This window comes from Tupaia chinensis, unplaced genomic scaffold (assembly GCF_000334495.1).
Source record: "Tupaia chinensis unplaced genomic scaffold, TupChi_1.0 Scaffold000088_1, whole genome shotgun sequence".
Taxonomy (NCBI): Eukaryota; Metazoa; Chordata; class Mammalia; order Scandentia; family Tupaiidae; genus Tupaia; species Tupaia belangeri.
The window spans coordinates 3,123,410-3,146,552 of record NW_006159550.1 but is presented as its reverse complement, the minus strand read 5'-3'; the positions used below and the strand labels follow the sequence as shown (position 1 = coordinate 3,146,552).

The following is a 23,143-nucleotide window of genomic DNA, read 5'->3' as shown; positions in this document are numbered from 1 at the left end:
AATGGCTATGTCGCTGGACTCCCATGTAGTCGACCGTGGTTCGCGTCCCGGACCTGGTGACTTAAACCTCACGCTGGGCGCGTGTGTGTGCGTGCCCAAGATCCTGAGAGGAGAACAGAGGAGAAGGGATTGTGGCGTGGCCATCTCCCCTGGGGGGAGGGGTGATTCCTCGCTTTCTGTCTCTCTGCCTGTCTCTGTTTGCGGAGCCACGGGCCCTATAGCAAAAACCCCTCCAAAAAAAAAAAAAAAAGACTATGCATGAGTTTAAATTACTAATTTCTGCACAAAATTAAACTTGCCTGCTAATTCCATTTTTTCATGAACCTTTTGAAGTCCCCTATAGTGGTGTTTTAAAAAATGTGTAAATTCTGTAACCCTTATTTTAAAAAAATAATAATTTTACATGATTCGTTGTTATTATTTTTAAACTTGCTGTTGTCATTGGAGAGAGAAAGAGATGGTGAGAAAGCAAGCTTCCAGGTCTGAGACTCGAACTGTGGTCAGCCTGTGGGGGTCCAGTGCCCTAACCACTATGGCACCTGTTGGCTGTGTAATCCTCATTTTAATTCACTGGTGATGGAGCGGCAGTGAGAATTTTTAAAAAATGTTTTCAACTCTCAATTATTGCTGAAGAGAATGAAAATGACACAGCCACTTTGGAAGACAGTTTGGCAGTTTCTTACAAAACCAAGGACACTCTTATCATACTGCCCAGCAATCATGTTCCTAGGTATTTACTGAGATGACTTGAAAACTTATGTCTACACAAAAGCATGTTTTTAGCAGCTCTATACATAGACCAAAACTTGGAAGCAACCACAATATTCTTCAGTAGGTGGATGGATAAATAAAGTGTGGTACACCTAAACAATGGAATATTATTCAGTTCTATAAACAAATGAGCTAGTTATTGAACTATGAGAAGATATGGAAGAGGGGGACCAGCAGTTAGTGTAATGGGTATGTCACTGGACTCCCATGTAGTCGATCGCGGTTCGCGTCCTGGACCCAGAGGCTTAAAACTCACGCCCAGCGCATGTGCGTGCGTGCCCAAGATCCGGAGAGGAGAATGGAGGAGAAGGGATTGCGGTGTGGCCATCCCCCCTGGGGGGTGATTTCTCGTATTCTGTCTCTCTGTCTCTCTCTGTTTGTCTGGCGAGTGCACACGCCCTATAGCAAAAAACCTCTCAAAAAAAAAAAGATATGGAAGAAACTTAATTTAGTATTACTAAGAGAAAAAAGCCAATTTTAAAAGAGTACATACTATATCATTCCAACTATATGACCTGAAAAAGAAAAAACTGTGGAGACAACTTTAGGTCTGTGGTTGCCAGGGATTAAAGGGACAGGAGGGAGGGACACATCTATAGGCATAGAGGATTTTTAGGACTGTGAAACTGTTGTGTATGAATACAGTGCTCAATACATGTCATTGTATGTTTGTCAAAACTCATGGAATATACAATACCCAGAGTGAACCCTAATGTAAATTATGGATTTTAGGTGATAATGGTATGTCAGTGTAGGAGTATTGATTATGGGATGTTATACATGTGTGGGGGTGGATTATTATGGGAAATCACTATAAATTTGGCTCAGTTTTGCTGTAAACCTAAAACTGCTCTGAAAAATAAAGTCTATTAAAAAAAACCACATTGAATCAGTAGTTCCTCATTTTTTCTCATATGGGCTTAAATCGTAAGTTCATGCCCATGTACCTTCAATAGAACACTAAACTGCAGTGCTGGAAGTCACATGGCTGACCACAGGTTTCCCCGAGTCAGCTTGAAAATGCACTGGATGGAAGAAGAGAAAAAGGGAAATACATAAATGATTGTAAATTGTTTAATGTGGTTTTGACATTCATTGTTTCCTCCCTTTCTCAAAAGAACAAATTTGCAAGAGATCTTTGTTGTTATTTTCAGTATCCCATGTTAGGATGTCACTATTTAGTTTACTTTTGAATTTTCATTGGATGGATATCTTCAGTGTACCTGTGGACTTTATTAATTGGGAGTAATCTGGTATTTGAGGTTTTACTTCTTACCGATTGTCTTTTAGTTGGCAAGGTTTCTGTGTTACATATAAAGCAGGATCGCTGTGAAGTAAAAATATTATTTTTAATAGTAATAGAGATCACTTAGAACAGAATATTACAAATTATACAGGGTCAGCCAGTGGCATGTAGATTAAAGTAGCTGGATCCCACATGGCTGACTGTGTGGTTCAAGTCCTAGACCTGGTAGCTTGAAAAACACACCAGGTACATGTGCATGTGTGCTCCAAATCCTGAGAGGAGGATGGAGAAGTGATTGCAGAATGGTCATGCCCCCCTGGGAAGGGAAGATTTCTCATTTTCCCTCTCTTTCCTTGTCTCTCTCTCCAGTAAGTGATTGTACCCTATAGCAAAAAACTAAAACTAAATAAACAAACAAAACCCTGCAATCTTCCCTCTGAAAATTAGTAATCACTACTCTTCATGATTTTCTGTGTTTTGCCAGATACTGACAATATGAAGCCATTGGAAGGTGTAAAAATTCTGGATCTAACAAGGTTTGTATTGGTTTATTTATTTTGGTAATTTTTTTCTGTCTCTCAGAAATGTATATTTATTCTTTTGATTATAAGAAGATATTTATATGCTTATGTTGAAATTTTAAAGAAAAAAAAGAAAAAAATTCCTGTAGTTTTAGTATTTATGGTAACATTTTTGTATTTTCTCAATCTATTTATTTATAAATAATTTTTCAAAGCAAAAAGTGGAACCATATTGAAATAAATTATATCAACATTTTAAATATTTATTTTGAATATTTTCCAACATCATTCAAAATTCAACAATAAATAAGATGGTATTTTATTATATAGATGACATACGATTTATTAATTATCTCCAGCCTTTCACTATCATAAGTTAGGCTTCTCTGTGCCTAGTAAGTCCTACTTTACAGAGATAATGCTTCATTTATGTAGTCAATGATGTCTTTGCCACAGTTTTGATTTTTTTCCCTTAAACGCTAGAAATAAAATTACTGGACCAGATGGGATATGCTCCTTTAAGCTCTGATATTTATGTCTCAAGTACACTTTAGCAATTTGAATTCCTGCTAGCATTAAGTGAGCTTATTTGTGTTGATGGACTATGAAGAAAATAATTAACATAAAAAATTTAAAGTGGTAATTAATTTATCATTGTTAATGTTTAGAGTACTGGCAGGACCTTTTGCTACTATGAATTTAGGAGATCTTGGAGCAGAAGTTATAAAAGTGGAAAGACCAGGTAAGCTACTGTTTCCTTTAAAACATAGAAACATTGGGGCCAGCAGGTGGTGTAGTGGTTAAGGTGCTGGACTCCCACATGGCCAACCATTGTTGAGTCCTGGACCCAGAGGATTGAAACTCACTCTGGGCATGTGTACATGTGTGCCCAAAATTCCAGGAGGAGAAAGGAAGAGAAGAGATTGTGGTGTGGCCATCCTCCCAGGGGGTGATTTCTTGCTTTCTCTCTCTCTGTCTCTCTGGTGAGCGTATGAGCACTATAGCAAAAATCTATCTCTAAAACAATCAAATAAACAAGCAAACAAACCATAGAAACAAGCTAATAAATATTTTTAGTAGTTCTTTGCATATTCATGTTTAGTGTACCTGTAAGTATAATAAGGAGAGGATTGAAATGAAATGATTATTTTCTCTCATTCCTTATTTTTCTGAACCTATACTAATGATTTCTTTTTATTCTTAGTCTATGCCAAGGCTGGCATCTAGCCAGTTCCTCACACACATCTGAAATCTTCTGGGATGCCACATATAATAGTGATCACAATGCCAGCGTAGTTCCAAGTGCATTTCCTGTTTTAGATATGTCATCCTTACAGAAACCCAGTGGGCTGATGTTATTATTTCTAGTTTATAGGTGAGAAAATTGAGGTACAGAGAGGTAAGACAATTTGTTCAAGATCACATAGCTACTAAGGAATATTCAGCATTCTGGTCTGATCCTGGCCTTTCTTAGCCCCCTGCAAGCCTTTCTGTTGAGACTGAGATTAGAATGAGTCTAGCCCCATTCCCTCACTGCTGGACTTCCCTTTGGAAGGCAGAGACAAGGGAAGGATAAAAGAGAAGAAATAGGTTATAGAAGGGGAGAAGAAAAAAAACAAAAACAAAAACAAAGTCCTTCAAGAAAGAACCCCAATACCCCAGTCATTCTTTCTTATTTCTAGTATGAGAAACATTTTCACATTTTATACTTTTAAAGGTTTTGGGCAAAACTCTTAAAGTTAGATCACTTCTGTGTCTGTATTTTTTTTTCTTTTTCTTTCTTTCTTTCTTTTATTTTTTTAGAGGTTTTTGCTATAGGGTGCGTGCGCTCTCCAGAAAGACAGAGACAGAGAGTGATAAAGAGAGAAATCACCCCCGGGGGGATGGCCATGCCGCAATCCCTTCTCCTCCATTCTCCTCTCGGGATCTTGGGCACGAACGCACATGTGCCCGGCGTGAGTTTAAGCCATCGGATCTGGGACTCAAAGCTGGTATTGATAAAGTTGCTTAGAAAAGAGCCATTGTTGTGTGCCCTTTTTCTCCAGCAAGTACTTCCAGGGCATCGTCCATGTTTTTTATGTCCTCTATATCATTCTATAAAGAGCTTGTTTTTTAAAAAAATGAATAGTGCTTATGCTTCAGGATCTGATCTTTATGGGTCTGGGATATTGAGAATGGCCAAATTACTGATAACAGTCTAGTACTGAAAAGTATGGGCATGTTTGTAAGATTCAAAAGAGACTTATATATAATTATTTAAATTTGGTAATTTACCATACACGATAAGCCCTATAAAGTAAAATAACCAATGTGGAAGATTTGATTCCTTAACAAAGATTTTTTTTTTTTTTTTTTTTTTGTAGAGAGATTTTTGCTATAGGGTGTATGTGTCTCTCTAGGAAAGTCAGAGAGAAACAGAGAGGCAGAAAGTGAAAAATCACCCCCTAGGAGGGATGGCCATGTTGCAATACCTTCTCAATTCTCTTGGGATTTTGGGCATGCATGCACATGTGCTTGGCCTGAATTATAAGTTGCTGGGTTCGGACTCAAACTGTGGTTGACTATGGGGAAATTCAGTGACACAACCATTTCACCATCTGCTGGTCTCAATATAGATCTTTTTAGGAGGCCAAAGCAGTGAGCAAAAGATTCTCTGATCAGCATGTAGAATATTGCATATTGTGTTATATCCTATTGTATCGTATTCTGAGCCTGTGATTATCACTCTCCAGTGCTAGAAGTGTCTGGGAGTCTTGCTCCCAGAGATACTGCTTCGTTTATCTAGTCAGTGATGTTCATGCTTTTGGTTATTGCTGGGTACATGCTAAAGAATGTTTACATCCTAGTTGGCTTTCTGGATGAACATCTTTCCATCCCAGCTTCTTCAGAGCATCTAATTTTCACATTGCCATTTGATTTCAACATCACAGCATTCCTGTTTGCAAACATTGGTTCCTGTGTTTTCCATTTATAGATAGAGCATTCAATCTAATTTCTCTTGCTATTTCAGTTGGCTACTAGGCTAATGTATATATTAATTAAAAAAATCTTATCCCCTATTTACCTAGACCTATTTCTCCTTTGTATATTTAGTTCTTTCTTTGTCTAAACCTTTATTAAGTCCATCACCAAACACTTATCATAAAGCTTTGTTCCTAGCAAATGCTTATTGTTTAACTTTTTTTAACTGCTTACTCTGACTTTTTCCCTTAATCTTCCCAAATAGTACATTTTTTATAGGGGACAGGGTCTTACTATGTCACGATCCTCCTGCCTCAGCTTCCTGAGTAGTTGGAACTATAGGCATGTCCCATAATGTCCAAATCTTTTTTAAACAGCATCTCACTATGTTGCCCAGGCTAGCTTCAAGCTCACAATTCTTCCTTAGCCTCTCAAGTGGCAGGGAAAACAAATGTGGGATCTTGTCTGAGGTTTTTAGAGTAGACTGAAATTGAATCCAGGCCTCCCATGTGGCCTGAGCCTGTGAGGAGTAGCTTCAACCAATGTGCAGTACCAAGGCTGGGCTGACATTTTAATGTTCACTACTATCAAATGGTTATATTGACCATATATTAAATGGTTTGGAATTTTGGGTATAGTTGTTCAACATGGGTATAAGAAAAAGTTACTTAGTACGTCGTTGGACAAGGAGCCTATGCCCTGGTCTAGAAACCTGAAACGGGTCCTACCCTTCACTGCTCAACAAAATGCAGAAAGGCAATATGTGGATGAGTGCGGAAAGGAGAATTTATTACAGTGTATGGGAAGACATATAAGAGTATCTGTGACTGGTCAGTCAGCCTACAGGTGCTTTTATAGGGTAAAAGATATGCTATGGGCCAAGCAGGTATCTACAAACAAGCATAGGTCAAGTTCAATATTTTTTTAAGTTGCCCCACCCCCATAGGGCATGGTCCTCACCAGTGAGAGACAGAGAGGGAAAGCACAAAATCATACCCCAAAGGAAATGGACATGTTAATTTTTAGCTGGGGTGGGGGCACAATCAAGTGATTTGTTTTTGAGACAGGAGTTTCAGTTTTAGTTAAGGGTATAATAAAATTATTCATCTTTTAGAGAGGAGTTTCAGCTTGTGTCTGGAGTAGAATGTCCCTCGATTTCAAGCTCCAGGTTGATCATTTGCTTCTTTGGAGTTCCTGTGAAAAGTCCCAAACAAAGAGTATCAAGCTGAGAGAAAAACAATTTTTGAGTTAACAAGATGGAGTCAATATGGCTCAAGTAGGCCCCTGTTACAAGTAGAACTTTCCTTAAAAGCAACCTGGTAGCATTCTCAAGTTTTTGTGGAGAACTAGTGTATTTTTATGTCCACTTCTCCAGTTCTTTGATTCAACATTGCCTATAGTTTTATGACTCAGGACTTAAATTGTCCTTATTGTGTAATTAAAGCACAATAAAATTTAAGAAAGAATAATTTTTTTCTTTTAAGAATTATTTAATTTAATTTATTATTATTATTATTATTGTTATTTAATTTGACCACAGAACTACAGACAGAGACACAGAAGGAATGTGAGAAAGGAAGCCACCAGGTCCAGGACTTGAACCACAGTTGGCCATGTGGGGAGTCCAGTGCCTTAATCACTATACCACCTGCCAGCCCCAAAGCACATTAAAATTAAATATACTTTTTTCTTCAGTTTGTAGACTTAGCCAGTCAGTAGAAGTAATTTATATGTTAGCAGGATCAGAGAGGGGACCTGAATGAGGAATGTGGGCTGAGAAAGGCAGTAAATGATGACACTGAAATTCTGTAATTGTTCCCACTAGGCAGAGATTTGAGGATAGGGAGATTTTGGGCATGTACGCACATGTGCCTGGCCTGAGTTTGAAGCCACCAGATCTGGGACTTGAACCACAGTGGGCCATGTGGGAATCCAGTGACGTAACTATTGCATCATCTGCTGGTCCCACAGCCACATTTCTTATTAAACTCTGACTCATTTCTTTTTTTTTTTTTTTCAGAGAGATTTTTGCTATAGGGTGTGGGCACTCTCTGAAGAGACAGAGAGAGATGGAAAGCAAGAAATCAGCCGCTGGGTTGGGGTGACCACACTGCAGTCCCTTCTCCTCCATTCTCATTTGGGATCTTGAACATGCACACACCCATGCCTGGCAGGAGTTTAAGCTGCTGGGTCTGAGACTTGAACTTCAGTTGACTACGTGGGAGTCCAGCGGCGTAACCATTATGCTATCTGCTGGTCCCAAACTCCGCCTCATTTCTATTGGGCCTTTTCAGATTCTTACAGTTCATTTTCCCCTTGATGTTTTGAATATGCCATTCCTTTTCGTACTTAGCATTTATTGCTTTTTGTCATTATTGATTTGTATCCAGTTAGAACTGCTGTTTCTTTTCTCCTCTGTCCTATGTATTGTTTTTCATTTTTTAAAATAAATGAGTTTATTTTTTGCCTCCTTTTTCTCCAACAGAATAGCACTTAATTTTTCAAATCAATTTTAGTGAGTAAAGATTAATGAGGGTGACCAGCAGTTAGCGTAATGGCTATGTCGCTGGACTCCCACGTAGTCGACAGTGGTTCGAGTCCCGGACCCAGTGGCTTAGACTCACGCCAGGCACGTGTGCGTGTGTGCCCAAGATTCCGAGAGGAGAATGGAGGAGAAGGGATTGTGGCATGGCCATCCCCCGTGGGGGGGGGGATTTCTCGCTGTCTCTCTGTCTCTCTCTGTCTTGCTAGCGCACGTGCCCTATGGCAAAAACCTCTTAAAAAAAGAAAAAAAAATAAAAAAAAGAAAGATTAACGAGGGACCAGCTGTTATTGTAATGGCTATGTTTATGAACTCCCATGTAGCCAACCATGGTTCAAGTCCCGGACCCCGTGGCTTAAACTCATGCTGGACGTGTGTGCATGTGTGCCCAAGATCCCGAGAGGAGAATGGGAGAGAAGGGATTGCGGTATGGCCATCCCCCCTGGGGGGTGATTTTTCCACTTTCTATCTCTCTGTCTCTCTCTGTCTTTCTGGAGAGCACACGCACCTTATAGCAAAAACCTCTCCAAAAAGATTAATGGCTAATGATTATATTATTGAAATGACTAGAGTTTAAAACTTTACCTGCATTCACAGATTATTTTTTGGGAAATGCTAGTAATGAATTTTTTTTTAAGAGATATTTTTACTATAGGGTGCGTGCACTTGCCAAAGAGAGAGAGAGACAGAGAGACAGAAAGTGAAAAATCACCCCCTGGGGGGGATGGCCATGGTGCAATCCTTCAGCTCTGTTCTCTTGGGATTTGGGACACACACACACACACACACACACACACACACACAAAACACACAAACACATACACATACACACACGCACCTGGTGTGAATTTCAAAGCTCTAGGTCTGGGACTCAAAATGCTATTGGCCACGTGGGAGACCAGTGACATAACCACTATACCATCTGTTGGTCCCAGTAATGAATATTTTAATTATAATTACCTCTTTAGTGATTAGTTTCTTATATCAATATTTGGCTGCATTTAATATTATTAAAATCTTAACTTAAAGATGGAGTAATGGTTGTGTCTCTGGACTCCCACATGGCTGACTGCAGTTTGAGTCTCTCCTCTGGGGGGGGATTTCTTGCTTTCAGTCTCTCTGTCTCTTTCTGTCTCTCCAGCAAACACACATGCCCTATAGCAGAAACCGCTCAAAAAGAAAAATATCTTAATTTAAGTAATACTATTTTGTGCCATTTAATTATTAATTCATTTTCTATGTTCTATCTATGTCCTTGACCAATTGCTTTTTGTGCATAGAAAACATTTTTCTGTAATTTGGTAATGTTGTCTTTGAATCAAACATTATGCATTTCAGAATTACTTGAGTATATGGTCACAATAAAATATCCTGTTTTTTTTTTTGTTGTTGTTGCTGTTATTGTTGTTTTTCGACTTTTACTTTGAAGCAAGACCTAGAAGACTAAAATTTTATTCTAAAATATTATTTTAAATTATTGGGCCAGGGGAACCAGCAGATAGCGTAATGGCTATGTTGCTGGACTCCCACGTAGTCGACCGCGGTTTGCGTCCCGGACCCGGTGGCTTAAAACTCATGCTGGGCGCATGTGCGTGCGTGCCCAAGATCCCGAGAGGAAAATGGAGGAGAAGGGATTGTGGTGTGACCATCCCCCCGGGGGGTGATTTCTCGCTTTCTGTCTCTATGTCTCTCTCTGTCTGTCTGGCGAGTGCATGCACCCTATAGCAAAAACCTCTCAAAAAAAAATTTTTTTTTGGGCCAGGTGGTGGTGCAGTGCTAAGGCAGCTGGGCCCACATGAGAAAGGTCCTGCAATTGTGTCCTGGGACCTCCTGGAGCATGCTGGGATGCGTGTGCCTGTGATCCAGGCAAGCTAAGAATGAGGTTGGAGTATAGCAGGAAGACCCTTTTGGGGATGCATCTCTCCCTCTCTCTTACTCATGGAAGAAAGAAATGTGAACTTTAAAACAAAAGAAAGAAAGAAATTATTGGCATTTGGTATTCTGTAACTTATTTTGCCTTTTCGGAATTGCTGTTACTTGTGAAGGTTAACTTTGGGTGTCAGCTGGACTGGATTGAAGCTGTTGAAAGGCTGGTGAAATGTTATTTCTAAGTGTATCTGTGAGAGTGTTGACAGACAAGATTGGCGGTTATGTCACTGGGCTGAGAGAGGAAGACCCACCTTCAATGTGGGCTGGCATCACCCAGTCATCTGGGAGCATAGGGACAGAGGAAGCAGGATTTTGTTTCTTCCTCCTGTCCCCTTCTTTCAACCCTTCCAGTGGGTGCTGTGTTCCACTTCTACACTTTCTGCTGACTGTTGGCCTTTTTGCCTCTCTAACCAGACAGACTCCAAGTTCTTTAACCTCTGGACTCTGGATTTATACTAGTGGCTCTCTGAGGTCACTTGGACCTGCAGCTTTCTGAGTGCCCCCTTTAGGCTTCAGCCTGAACTGTACCAGCCTCTCTGCTTCAGATTCTTTCAACTGTTTTTCTAGCTTACATAGCTTTGTAAGTGTGTGAGATAACTCTTGTAATAAATTCCTTTTTTTTTTAAGAGAGATTTTTCCATGGGGTGCATGTGCTTGCCAGAGAGACAAAGAGAAACAGAGAGACACAAAGTGAAAAATCACCCCCCCACCCCAGCCATGGCCATGCCACAATCCCTTCTCCTCCATTCTCTCTCAAGAATAAATCCCTTTTTTTATAAATATTTTGTTGGTTCTGTTTCTTTGGAGAACCTTGACTGATACATTGATACTGAAATAGTTTATACTTGTTTTTGTTAGGTTTGTGTGAGCCTCACTGGAGAGAGAGAGAGTAAGAAAGAGGGAAAGTGAGAGATCACTTGGCCACACTGCAATTTCTTCTCCTCTATTCTCCTCTCAAGACTTTGGGCACACATGTACATGTGCCAAGGGCTGGGAATTGAATCTGTGGTTGGCAATGTGGGAGTCCGGAGCCTTAACTATCATGCCACCTGCTGGCCCCAATATTTAAAGCACTCTTCAATACCTATCTCTGTATGTGCTGCTTGGTCATAGAAACTCATGTCATTCTTTTTTTTTTCAGTTTTTGTCAAAGGAAAAATTGTGTCTGCAAAAGCACTCCTCATGGGGTATTGTCATGCTACAATCCCTTTCCCTCCACTTTCCCTCCTTTTAGGATTTTGGGCATACACGCACATACATGTGGTGTGTTTTACAAGCTGCCTGGTCAGGGACTCAAACCATATAATCAGCAAGATTGAGCCACCTTAACCACCAAACCACAGGCTGGCCCCTCACATCATTACTCTGATGTAAATTGTGTTTTGGTGTTATTTAAATTTGCATTATATTTAGACAATGTTGCAAGGGTAACAACATGATGCTCTGCAATTGCAGACCCACATAGGAGGGTTCCAGGTTTGTGTCCAGGGACCTCCCTGAGCATACCGCCTGTGGTGTTCATGACCTGGGGCTGGCAGAAGCTGGGGTTGAGATGCAGTGTCAGGACCCTGATGGGACTGCTATCTCTCTGTATGTCTCTTTATTTTTTATCAATGTCTCCCTTGTTCATGGAATGAATGAGTGAATATATGAATAAAAATTTGTAGGTAGCAAAATTCTTTCACTGTTAACATTTTCTTTGTATGTTCAATGCCAAGAAACGCTGAAAAAGCTGACTGAGTTACTTGTCAAAAACTGAGAATAATTTTTCACTCTGAAATTTTCTATTTTTTAAATTCAGAGACTTGATGTAGGATATTTCCTTCTGGATTTTGACTTTTAAGAGTAGACTTTAATAATTAACATGAACAGGGGCCAGCAGTTGGCGTAATGGCTATGTCGCTGGACTCCCACATAGTCGACCACGGTTCGAGTCCCGGACCTGGTGTCTTAAACTCACGCCGGGTACGTGTGCATGCGTGCCCAAGATCCTGAAAGGAGAATGGAGGAGGTGGTGGTGGTGATTTCTCGCTTTCTGTCTCTCTGTCTCTCTCTGTCTATCTAGCGAGCGCACGCGCCCTATAGCAAAAAAAAAACCTCTCCAAAAAAAAAAAAAAATTAACATGAAGAGATAAGGACCTGGGCAGTTCTACAATAATAAGCAACGTTAGCCCCACTAGGCTGCTGATTCTTTTTTTAAAAAAATAATTATTTTATTTAACATTATTTATTTTAATTTGACTAGAGAGGGACAGAGAGAGAGAAAGTGAGAAAGCAAGCCATCAGGTCTGGGACTCAAACTGTGTTTGACCATGTGGGAGTCCAGCGCCCTTAACCACCATGCCACTTGCTCACCCCTAAGCTGCTGACTCTGATAGGATGAGATTATCTTGTTTAGGGTCCTGTGAATGTGTATGGTCCATTTGCCTGTTGATTTGAAATGACTCTGATGTTTCAAAGTTAAAGATTAAGGGCCAGCTTCATAGCCAACTAGTTGAGTGAGCTGGATCCCACATTGCTGACTGCAGTTTGAGTCCCAGACCTAGTGACTTAGAAACATACTGAGCATTGGGACCAGCAGTTGGCGTAATGGCTAGGTTGCTGGTCTTCCATGTGGTTGACCATGTTTGAGTTCTGGACCCGGCAGCTTAAACTCATACTGGGTCATACTGGGTGTGTGTGCGTGTGTGCCCAAGATCCCGAGATGAGAATGGAGGAGAAGGGATTGCTGCATGGCCATCCCCCCTGTGGGTTGATTTCTCACTTTCTGTCTCTCTGTCTCTCTTTCTGGTGAGTGCACACACCTATAGCAAAAACCTCTCAAAAGAAAAGAAACATGCTGAGCATGTGTGTATGCATGCCCCAAACCTGACGTGGTGGAGAAGTGGAAGGGGTGCTGTGGCATGACCACGACCCACTGTGGTGTGCTTTCCCCTCTCTTCATGGCAAGCACGTGTACCCTCTGGCGAAATTCTTAAAAATGTAGAAAATATTAATAACTCGTATTATCATTTTCAGGAGCTGGTGATGATACACGAACCTGGGGGCCACCATTTGTGGGGACGGAAAGTACATATTTTCTCAGTGTTAACCGAAATAAAAAAGTAAGTATGTCGTATTTGCTGTTTTTGCTTTCTTTGTGGAATTCTCTCATTAATAACAAAATATTGATACCATTGTGGCCTATTTGCTTTCTTTCTACTTTTATAAATGAAATTAATATTTCAAATACGGTGAAATTTTATTCATTCACCAGTCAATAAATAGAAACCATTGGGATTTTTCTTCTCTATTAAGTAACTTAAAACTCTTCTTGATGAGTGTGCCCTCTTGAAAAAAAAAAAAGAGAGAGAGCGAGTGAGAGAGAGAATGTGAATCACTTAACACTTGGTGTTATTACTGGAAAACATTTACTGTAGTCCTTGCTGTCTTCTTAACATAGCCTAATTGCAAATAAAATCAGTGAAAATGATTTAAATATTTCTCCGTGAAGAAATGTTCTTTAATAGGAGAATGTACAGTATGAATCTTGTTGAACCGTCAGTGATAAGAAAAACCTTTACAATAGTACTTACATATATATAGAGAGATATATGTATGTATGTTTTATTTTCTAGAGTATAGCTGTTAATATCAAGGATCCAAAAGGAGTGAAAATCATCAAAGAGGTACAGTAGTCTTTATGGAAGCCATCTGATAACCTAGGTTGTAATCAGAGATTTGAATATCAGGATAAAAGTCTTTTAAAACTTTATTTCATTGACACTCTATTGTATATTTTGCTACAAATGCCATTTAAAATTTAAGCTTGCCTTTTATATTTTTATGATAAGTATAATGTACTTTATAATTTTTTGTATAATATATTTAGGCTTGTGTAATATGTATATGTATATAATATTATACATAATTATAGCACTAATTACTATTGATTGAGTGCCTTCTTTGCCTCAGATCCTGGGATTAGGCACTTTATTTACATTATTTCTTCTAATCTTCAGAGTTTTCCTTCTATTAGTAGATGAAATAGGGGGCCAGCAGGTGACGTGGTGGTTAGGGCACTGGACACTCCCACATGACCGACCACTGTTTGATTCCTGGACCTGGTGGCTTGCTCTCTCCCTTTCCTTCTCTCTGTGTGTCTGTCTTTATCTGGTCAAATGAAAATAAATGAATAAATAAAATGTTAAAAAAATAGATTAAAAAAAAAAAAGACGAAATAGGGACCAGCAGGTAGTGTGGTGGCTAAGGTGCTGGACATTCCCACATGGCTGACCATGGTTCGAGTCCCAAACCTGCTGGCTTGCTTTCTCACTTTCTCTTTCTCTCTCACTCTCTCGCTGTGTTCAAATTAAAATAAATCAATGAATAAATAAAATTAAATAAACAAATCTTTAAAAAATAGATGAAATATTAGAATCTTTTTGGGAGGGAATTGATTCTCATGGGGTGTAAGTGATGCTCCAAATATTACATAGCTAGTATTAAATTAAATTAAATTTGGCCTCTTCATGTAGTGAACTACAATCTAACTTAGTATGTAAACAAACTGCATCCTAAATTATATATTCTTAAAAGATGGCAGTGTGTCAGTCAATCACAGCAACTGAGCTTCAGTCACAGGCTGCCAGCTGATCAGATCAGGTCCACATAAGGCAAACGCCAGGCTGTAACCAATGTTGCCACTTACTCTTTCTGTCCATGAATATGGTCTGCCCACGTTGCTAGTCAGAACTTTGAAGCTCTCCTAGCTCTGAGTGCCACCTGATTTATGAACAATTCTTTGCTCAAATAAGCTTTGATAAATTTAAATTTAGTTAAATTTTCTAACATTTGCTCAGATGACCAGTATATCCAGTCTTGATCTCACATCTTTCTTTGTGGGGGCAAGATGGCGTAATGGTTAAGGGTATATACCTTCTTGTGATATTTGTTTGTTTTTAGAGAGATTTTTGCTATAGGGCACCTGTGCTCTCTGGAGACACAGAAAACAGGAAATCACCCCCTGGGGGGATGGTCATGCTACATCTCTTCTTTTCTTTTGTTGGTATTTTGAGCACACATGCACATGTGCCTGGCATGAGTTTTAAGCCGCTGGGTCTGAGACTCAAACCATGATCAACTACGTGGGAGTCCTGCAACACAACCATTATGTCATCTACTGGTCCCCTTTCTTGTGATATTTGAATCTTATCTCCTTTGTTTACTGTATGTCCACAGGCAAATTTCTTAATTTCTTTGTACTTTGACTTTCTCACTGGTAAACAGGATAATAATAGTATATACCTCCTACGGTTGTTGTTAAACTTGAGTTATATGTGTAAAATGTCTAGAAAAGCGCCTGTCACATTGCTAGCACTCTGGGTATTAGCTATGACTACTTCCTGATGCACATGAAGTTAGAGTTATGTGAGATAATGTCATCCTTGTTAAGGTTTGCAGTCTAATTTGATTAGCAAGCTTAGTCTCAGATTTTGTTTATTTACCAAAGCATCAACTTTAGCTTCATTTCTGCATAGCTACCTTATCTATCTTGGTGATTGAAAGAGAAATTCTTTTAATTATGAAGACCAGAATCAGTGACAATCTTCTTGGTTCTACCGGATCAATCCAACAAATTTAGAATTTTTGTTTACTAGATGTATTTTAAACCCAATGCTTGAAAAATTGGCCTGATCTTATCACCCTGCTTTCCCAAGTATTTTCCGTAGCATAGCTAGGTTCATTTGTTTTTTCCTTCCAGTTGAAACTTAGTTTGATTTTTCTAAATTTTTCTCCATTATTGTCAGTCTGCTCTGTGTTCCTGTAGTTCCTACTCTCCCCTTGGACCTAACTCACACAGCCTTCCTTGTCAGGCCCCTTTTTAGATTCTTTTTTCCTCCCCAGCAGTTATTACTATTTTTATCCAGAAGATTGTTTTTTTCCTCAGTGCTTCTCTTTCTGTTCTGTGTTTCTCAGTTCCGTCTTCGGTGTTCACAGTTCTTTTTCTTTGCTTCCAGGTCATAACATGCTGATATTTTATACTGAGTCAACATTTCAGATTTAATTTAACAAACACTTTACTTTCATTAGGGCTCTGTAGAGGGCCAGTGTTGGGTGGAGTTCAGAACTGATGCTTCTGAGACATCAGTGTACACATGGATATTTTAGGCCTGCCTGTGTAACTCTCACCAAATAAATGAATTGGTGGTGCTTTCTTCCTCTCTCCTTAGATTCTGCTAGTATCCTATACCAGATTGTAACAATTTAAAATTAAAGTTTTGGGCCAACTCCATGATCTGGTTGTTAAGGCAGCTGGATCCCATATAACCCACGTGTGGTTGGAGTCCTGGACCTGGTGACTTGAGAAATATACCTGGTATGTGTGTGTTTGTGCCCAAAATCTTGAAAGGAGGGAGAGATGGTGGAGAAGGATTGGGTGTGAGCATTCACCATGGGATGTACTTTCTCCTCTCTCTCTCTTTCTGTCTCTGGTGAGCACTTTCACCTTCTAGCAAAACAAAAATAAAAACAGAAACAAAAGCAGAATCAAAAACACCCCTTTTATTGTGGGCTTGATTTCTTTTCAAGTCTGATCATGATGAAGTGCGTTTTACTCCAATTAAACTTAATAGTCTGGGGGACATTATTATGTCTTTTGCATTTAGCTAGTTATTCATAAATTACTATCTTACTGTCTGTGGAAAAAAGTTATTTTCTTTGTTTTTATACTATCCTGGCTTGGATTTTTTTGTTTGACTGCAAGAGTAGCAAAACAACCTCTGGATGCAGACTTTGGTGGTCATGTTTACTAATATCATAAATCTAGTTTATAGAAATGGTTCTGCAGTATTCTACAGGGCAGTCAGCAAGGTACGTGAGAGCTCCAGAACGTATGAGTGCTTTGTCTGCCTCGTTAACCTGAACAGGTGGGGTGAAAGGAAAACCTACGTGATGCCCGGTGTGGCCATGCGATTCGGTCACTCTGAACATGTGCCATCCTACATTCCGAGTCATTCTCTGTGCTAATTAACAGGATATCCCCTATGGGTGTGTCTGATAGTCAGCAGAGCAATGCCATTGGTTTTATTTTCCTCCAACATTTTATTATGAAAAATTAAACCATGTAGTAAAGTTGATTGAATAATTAATGAACTCCCATTTATCTTATGCCCAGATAAAACAATTTTAGCATTTTGCTATATTTGCTTGTATACATGTGATGAGTATGTTTTAACCATTTGAAAATAAGTGGAAGATAGCCATTTCTTACTTCTCCTTTCAGTTCCATGGAACTGCCCTTAAATCCTTCAGACTATATCTCCTAAGAATTAGGATATTCTTTTTTTTTTTTTTTGAGTATTTTTCTGATAAGGCCCATATGCTCGTCAGGGAGACAGAGAGAGACAAAAGGCGAGAAATCACCCCCGGAGGGGGGGATGTCCATGCTGCAATCCCTTCTCCTCCATCCCTCTCAGGATTTTGGACATGCACATCATGTACCCAGTATGAGTTTCAAGCCAGTGGGTCCGGGACTCGAACTACATACAGCCAACTAAGTGGGAGTCAAGCGATGTAACCATTATGCCATCTGCTGGTCCCAAGGACATTCTTTACGTATCGTTTTAAAATAATTTTATGATTATTTTCCTCACAAATATGGTTTAATTATTATCATCTCTTTACCCTCTGTTTCCTATCTTCCTGACCTAGTCTGTTCCTCAGTTATATCTAGTGATGAACTCAGAATTAGGCACTATCTGTTCAAATTGCTTTGAGATCTCATTTCCTCTTTGACTGGAAGAAAGATTCGTTTCTCTTTCAAAAACGAAATGATGGAGAATTTTTTTAACTCACATAAAATCGTGCTTGCTTTTTTTTTTCTGGGCAAGGTTCTAGAATAGACTGTGAAGTGATTTGTGAGCACCCACATAAGGAAGAGATGTATAATTGTGAACAGTGTAAGTAGGAGCAAGTCTTTTTCCCCTCACTTTATTTCCTAGGAGAGCCTTGAGTTAAGGAAATGCACTAAACGTGGTCTCCACTGAAGCAGGTGGTCGGTATAGTGCTTACAGTGTGGAAATGATGATGCTGGAGCAGCTGGAGTTATAATTTCTATATTAATAAATCTGTTCGTTCACAGGAGTTTTTCTGTGGCTCTGATTTCTATAAGACTGTTCCGTTTAGAATTTTTATGAACGGGGCCAGCAGGTGGCGTGGTGGTTAAAGGCACTTGATTTCTATATGGTTGACTGTGGTTAGAGTCCTGGACCAGGCGGCTTTCTTTCTTGCTTTCCCTTTCTCTTTCTTTGTCTCTGTCAGTCAAATTAAAAAATAATAACAACAAATGGAATTAAATAAATACATAATTTTTAAAAAGAAAAGAATTTTTATGAATGACTTACTGAAAGCTATGAGGAACATACGCGATCTTGAAAGGTGTCAATGTCCTGAAATAGAAAGGGAGAAAGAGTATATTGGATGACAGACTCACTAAGAATCATGTGCCAACCTATGGCAGGCATTTGTGAAGGCTGGATTGCACATGACTGACTGCATGGTTTGAGTCCTGGACCCAGCAACTTGAGAAACTTTCTGGACACCTGTGTGTTTGTTCCCAAAAGCCCTAAAGGAGGGAGAAATGGAGAAGGGATTGTGGTTTGACCATTTCCCGTGAAGGATACTTGCTTACTTTATCTGTCCAATGAGTGCTTGCACCCTCTGGAAAAAAATGAAACAATTGAAAAAAAAAAAGAGAAAAATAAAGAATTAGAATTTAAAGAGTGGCTAGTACATTTTTACTTATAGTAAATGTTCATAAAATGGAAAAAAATTTCTACCATACCTCATTTCCAGAAATATTTTAATAATAAATATCATAATGCATACATACTGACTTCTTGGCTAATCATAAAAAAACACTGAGCATCTATTTTTTTAAGGATAAATTTTTGCTATCGAGTGCATGCACTCGCTGGAGAGACAGAGACAGAGACAGAAGCGAGAAATCACCCTCCAGGGGGAATGGCCACACTGCAATCCCTTTTTCTCCATTCTCCTCTCAGAACCTTGGGCACGCATGTACATGTGCCGGGTGTGAGTTTTAAGTTGCTGAGTCTGGAACTCGAACTGCAGTTGACTACATGAGAGTCCAGTGACATAACCATGATGCCATCCACTAAGCATCTTTGTCAGTAAAAATCTATCATGTATTAGAACCTCATTCCTGTTTATAGCTTAATAATGTTCTGCTTTATTGATGAATACGTTCATCTGTTGATGGACACTTGTGATGTTCCATCTTTTGGCTGTTGTGGGTGATGCACATACAAGTATCTATGTCCCTGTTTTCAATTCTTTTGGGTATATACCTAGGAATAGCATTGCTGTGGCTGTTTCACTTTTTTGAGGTGGCTCCAGAAGATTTTTAAAATTAAAAGTAATTTATTAAATGCTGTATGCATAAGGTGCTGTATTAGACACTATGAAGAATAGATGCAACAGAGAGATGACAGTGTAGAAGCCTAGATCTATTAGACATAATTTCTTTTGTTTAGTTTCTGCAGGAGTGCTTCGTAAGTAATAGAAGCTCAGAAAAATTAGAATAAATTAAGAGATACTGGTTTATATTTTTAAAAATAGTTTATTTAATCCATGAGGTAGACAGAAATAGAGAGGGAGAGGCAGGCACCTCCAACAGAGTCTTCATGCCATGATGCACACCCAGTTTCCCCTGGCTGGGCTCCTGGCCGTGAGGAGGTGCACCCAGTATGCTCACGGAGGTCCCAGGAAGCAAACCCTGAACCTTTCCCACGTGGGTCCATTGTGTCACCACAATGCCACTGCCTGGTCCCTGAGGTTTGAATTTTACTTAGCATTGAAACGTGTCCACTGAATCCCCAAGCAATACTTGGTAGGAATTATTAATTACAAATATGTGGGATATTCAAAAAGTTCACAGAAAATGTGTATTATAAAAAAACTATGCATAGGTTTCGAAACTTTTTGCTTCATGCTTTCATATTATTTTCTGTAAACTTTTCACAGTCCCTTAATAAATGCATCCCTATTGGGGCTCTCCCTGGAGCATGCTGAATGGAATTGCCTACATGAGAAGTAGCCCCGTTGTTCATTTGGCATCTGAAATTTGGAAAGGAGGCCTGTATGACTTGAGACTTGAAAACCTTTCTATTTCTGTCCCAAATCTTAATATATTTATCATGTCTCTCCTGAGAAATGATCACCTGGGCCTCTGGTACCCATTTCAAGGGCTCTGGAGGATGACGGCTTATTTCCTCGAGGCACCTCCTTAGATGAACTCCACTCTCCCTTATTATTAAGTCAGGGAGTTTTATATAAACACACCAAATTTAGTGAAAGGATAGCAGAAAACCACTTTATTTACGTGGTTACATTTAAAGTTTACATGAATTCAGCTTTTTCCATCTAGAGCAGAGGTTGGCAAACTATGGGGCCATGTCAGGCATGTTTTTATATGGCCAATGGACTAAAAATACATTTTAGATTTTGTATTTTTAGCTCATTGTTAAAGACAAATAAAGAATATGTGACTGAAAACGTATGTGCCTATAAAACCTAAACTATTCACTATTTGATACTTTATAGAAAGGAATTTGCAACTTCGGATTTAGGATCTTATTCTCTTATTAGTTTGTATGTGTGTGAATATGTATAAATCTAAGTCAACATGTCAGTCACAATCATTTATTGAAGTTATTAGGCACCTGGATATGTTTAAGAATTAAAGTAATGAATTTCTCTGCTTGACCTATAATTTTTGGCTTTAAAAAAGACTTTAGAAGATACGTAGTTACATTTAAAATATTGAAGAAAATTAAGAATAAGTTTATAATGGTCTATTGTTCTCTAATTCCTGTACCAGTGGCCTGGAAATCAAAATCTGGGTCTTGTTTCTGACAATTACTGGTTTACTATAATAGTTTGAAAGGAAAAAAACCACAATAGCTCATTAAGTACATTTGAAACTCTTTGGAAACAAAGCATCTGTAAGCGTGAAAGTATTTCAGAATCATATTTACATGTATTCTTAAAAAATAATTATAGGAGCCAGCAGGTGGTGTGGTAGTTAGGGCACTGAACTCCCTCATGGCCAGCTGTGGTTCGATTCCTGGACTTGGTGGTTTGCTTTCTCACTTTCCCTTTCTTTCTCTCTTTTTCTGTTAAAATTAAAAAATAAATAATAATAACAAATAAATCTTTAAAACAGAATTATTTATTCAATTTTATTTATTATTATTATTTTAAAAACTTGCTATAAGGCATATGCACTTATCAGAGAAAGAGGGGGAAAGAGAGAGAGAGTGCGCGAGCGAGCGAGAAAGCAAGATTCCAGGTCTGGGACTCTGAACTGTGGTAAGCCATGTAGTAGTCCAACACCTTAACCACCACGCCACCTGCTGGCCTGCATATTTACATGTATTAAGTGTATGTTATAGTAAGGAATATTACATAAGGGGGTGGACTATAGTAAAGACATTGTATTTATTTTCTTGCGAAGGTTTTAAAAGATACTTTTCTTGTAGTTTATGTACTTATAATTTTCCCACACAAGAACTTGAGAATATATTTGGACATACCATGTAGTCTAGATATTTCTACATTTAATAGAAGAAAAATAATTTAATACCAGATATTTACAAAAATTAATAACCATTATTTTATCAACAGTAATACTTCAAGTAGTTGAGCAGGTCTTTAATGTTTATCTAATTATACTTCCTCTGTCCTATGATTTTTCTGCATTATTGCGAAAATGAGGATCAATTGTGAATACTAAAATTAAAATTCTATCATGTGGGAATTTGTTGGAAGTTTGGAAGTCCATTAAGAAGTCTGACTCGTCTTCACCTCTTCCTTCAGCTTGCAGCTGTTTGTGATGTATTTGTGGAAAATTATGTCCCTGGCAAACTGTCTGCACTGGGCCTGGGATATGAAGATATAGACAAGATTGCTCCTCACATCATCTATTGTTCCATTACAGGTATTTCAACCCCACTCTCTCTTTAGTGAGTAGATTTTTAAAATTTCTGTGTTTTCTTGTTTTTATAAGAAACTTCTTGCTGGCATTGGTTTTCTTGAAGTAATTTAGGTTTCCTCTCCCTAACTATTTAGGTTGCTAAACATTGACTACTAAGGAATGCCAATCTAAATGAACGTTTTTATAAAATTATTGGTTAGTTGTATTTCTACTTTGATTTATCTGTCTTTAATTTATTCATTTTTTATATTGATATTTTAAATATGTAATATCTTTTGGTAGTATTCTTAAAATAACTTGTTTAATAAAATTTATAATTTAATAATGCTGTTATTAACTCATACATAGGTGAATTAGAGGCGAGGTATTAATTGGCTTTATTTTTTTAAATTTTATGATTTTTGAGGCCAGCAGATGGTATAGCAGTTACATTACTGGACACCCAGTTTGATTCCTGGACACAATGGCTTGAAAATCACACTGGGTGTGGGTGTGTGTGTGTGTGTGTGTGCACGCTCGTGTGTGCCTAGGATCTCTTGAGGAGAATGGAGGAGGAGGTATTGTGTGACCATTCCCTCTGTGGGGTGATTTCTTACTTTCCTTCTCACTGTCTCTGTCTCTCTGGCAAATGCATGTACTCTAAGGCAAAAACCTCTTTAAAATTTATGATTTCTTGTTTACGTTTAATCATTGTGCATTTAAAAAATTATTTACTTAATTTTATTTATATATTTTATTTTTTAAAAATTTGCTACAAGGACCATGCACTCACGAGAGAGAGAGAGAGAGAGAGAGAGAGAGAGAATGAGAAAGCAAGCCTTCAGGTCTGAGACTTGAACTGTGAACAGCCATATGGGAGTCCAATGCCCTAACCACGATGCTACCCACTGGCCCCCAATCATTGTACATCTTTGTAGAATATCATATTGTTTTTCAAAGCATATATGCAGTGTGTGGTAATCAAATTAAAGATATTACCATATATATAATTTTCAACAGAGAACTATATATTCTTTATTTGTTAAATGTTCTTTCCCTGACATGGAAACAACCCATCTGTACATTCTTGTATTTGGTAAATGTTCTTTCCCTGACATGGAAACAACTGAAATGCCCACGAACTGATGAATGGATAGAAAAACTGTGGCACATATACTCAATGGAATACTATTCAG

At 38.6% G+C, this 23,143-nt stretch overlaps 1 protein-coding gene across 1 annotated transcript in view; it reads left to right on the top strand.

Annotated features, from left to right (window-relative positions):
- SUGCT (succinyl-CoA:glutarate-CoA transferase) overlaps positions 1-23,143 on the top strand; it is a gene marked incomplete at its 5' end in the record, with an annotated part of 825,119 nt that overhangs the window by 19,298 nt on the left and 782,678 nt on the right. Inside the window, 5 exon segments of the mRNA XM_014585757.2 lie at positions 2,502-2,553; positions 3,207-3,280; positions 12,989-13,074; positions 13,588-13,638; positions 21,851-21,971. Coding sequence (XP_014441243.1) covers positions 2,502-2,553; positions 3,207-3,280; positions 12,989-13,074; positions 13,588-13,638; positions 21,851-21,971 — 384 coding nt within the window.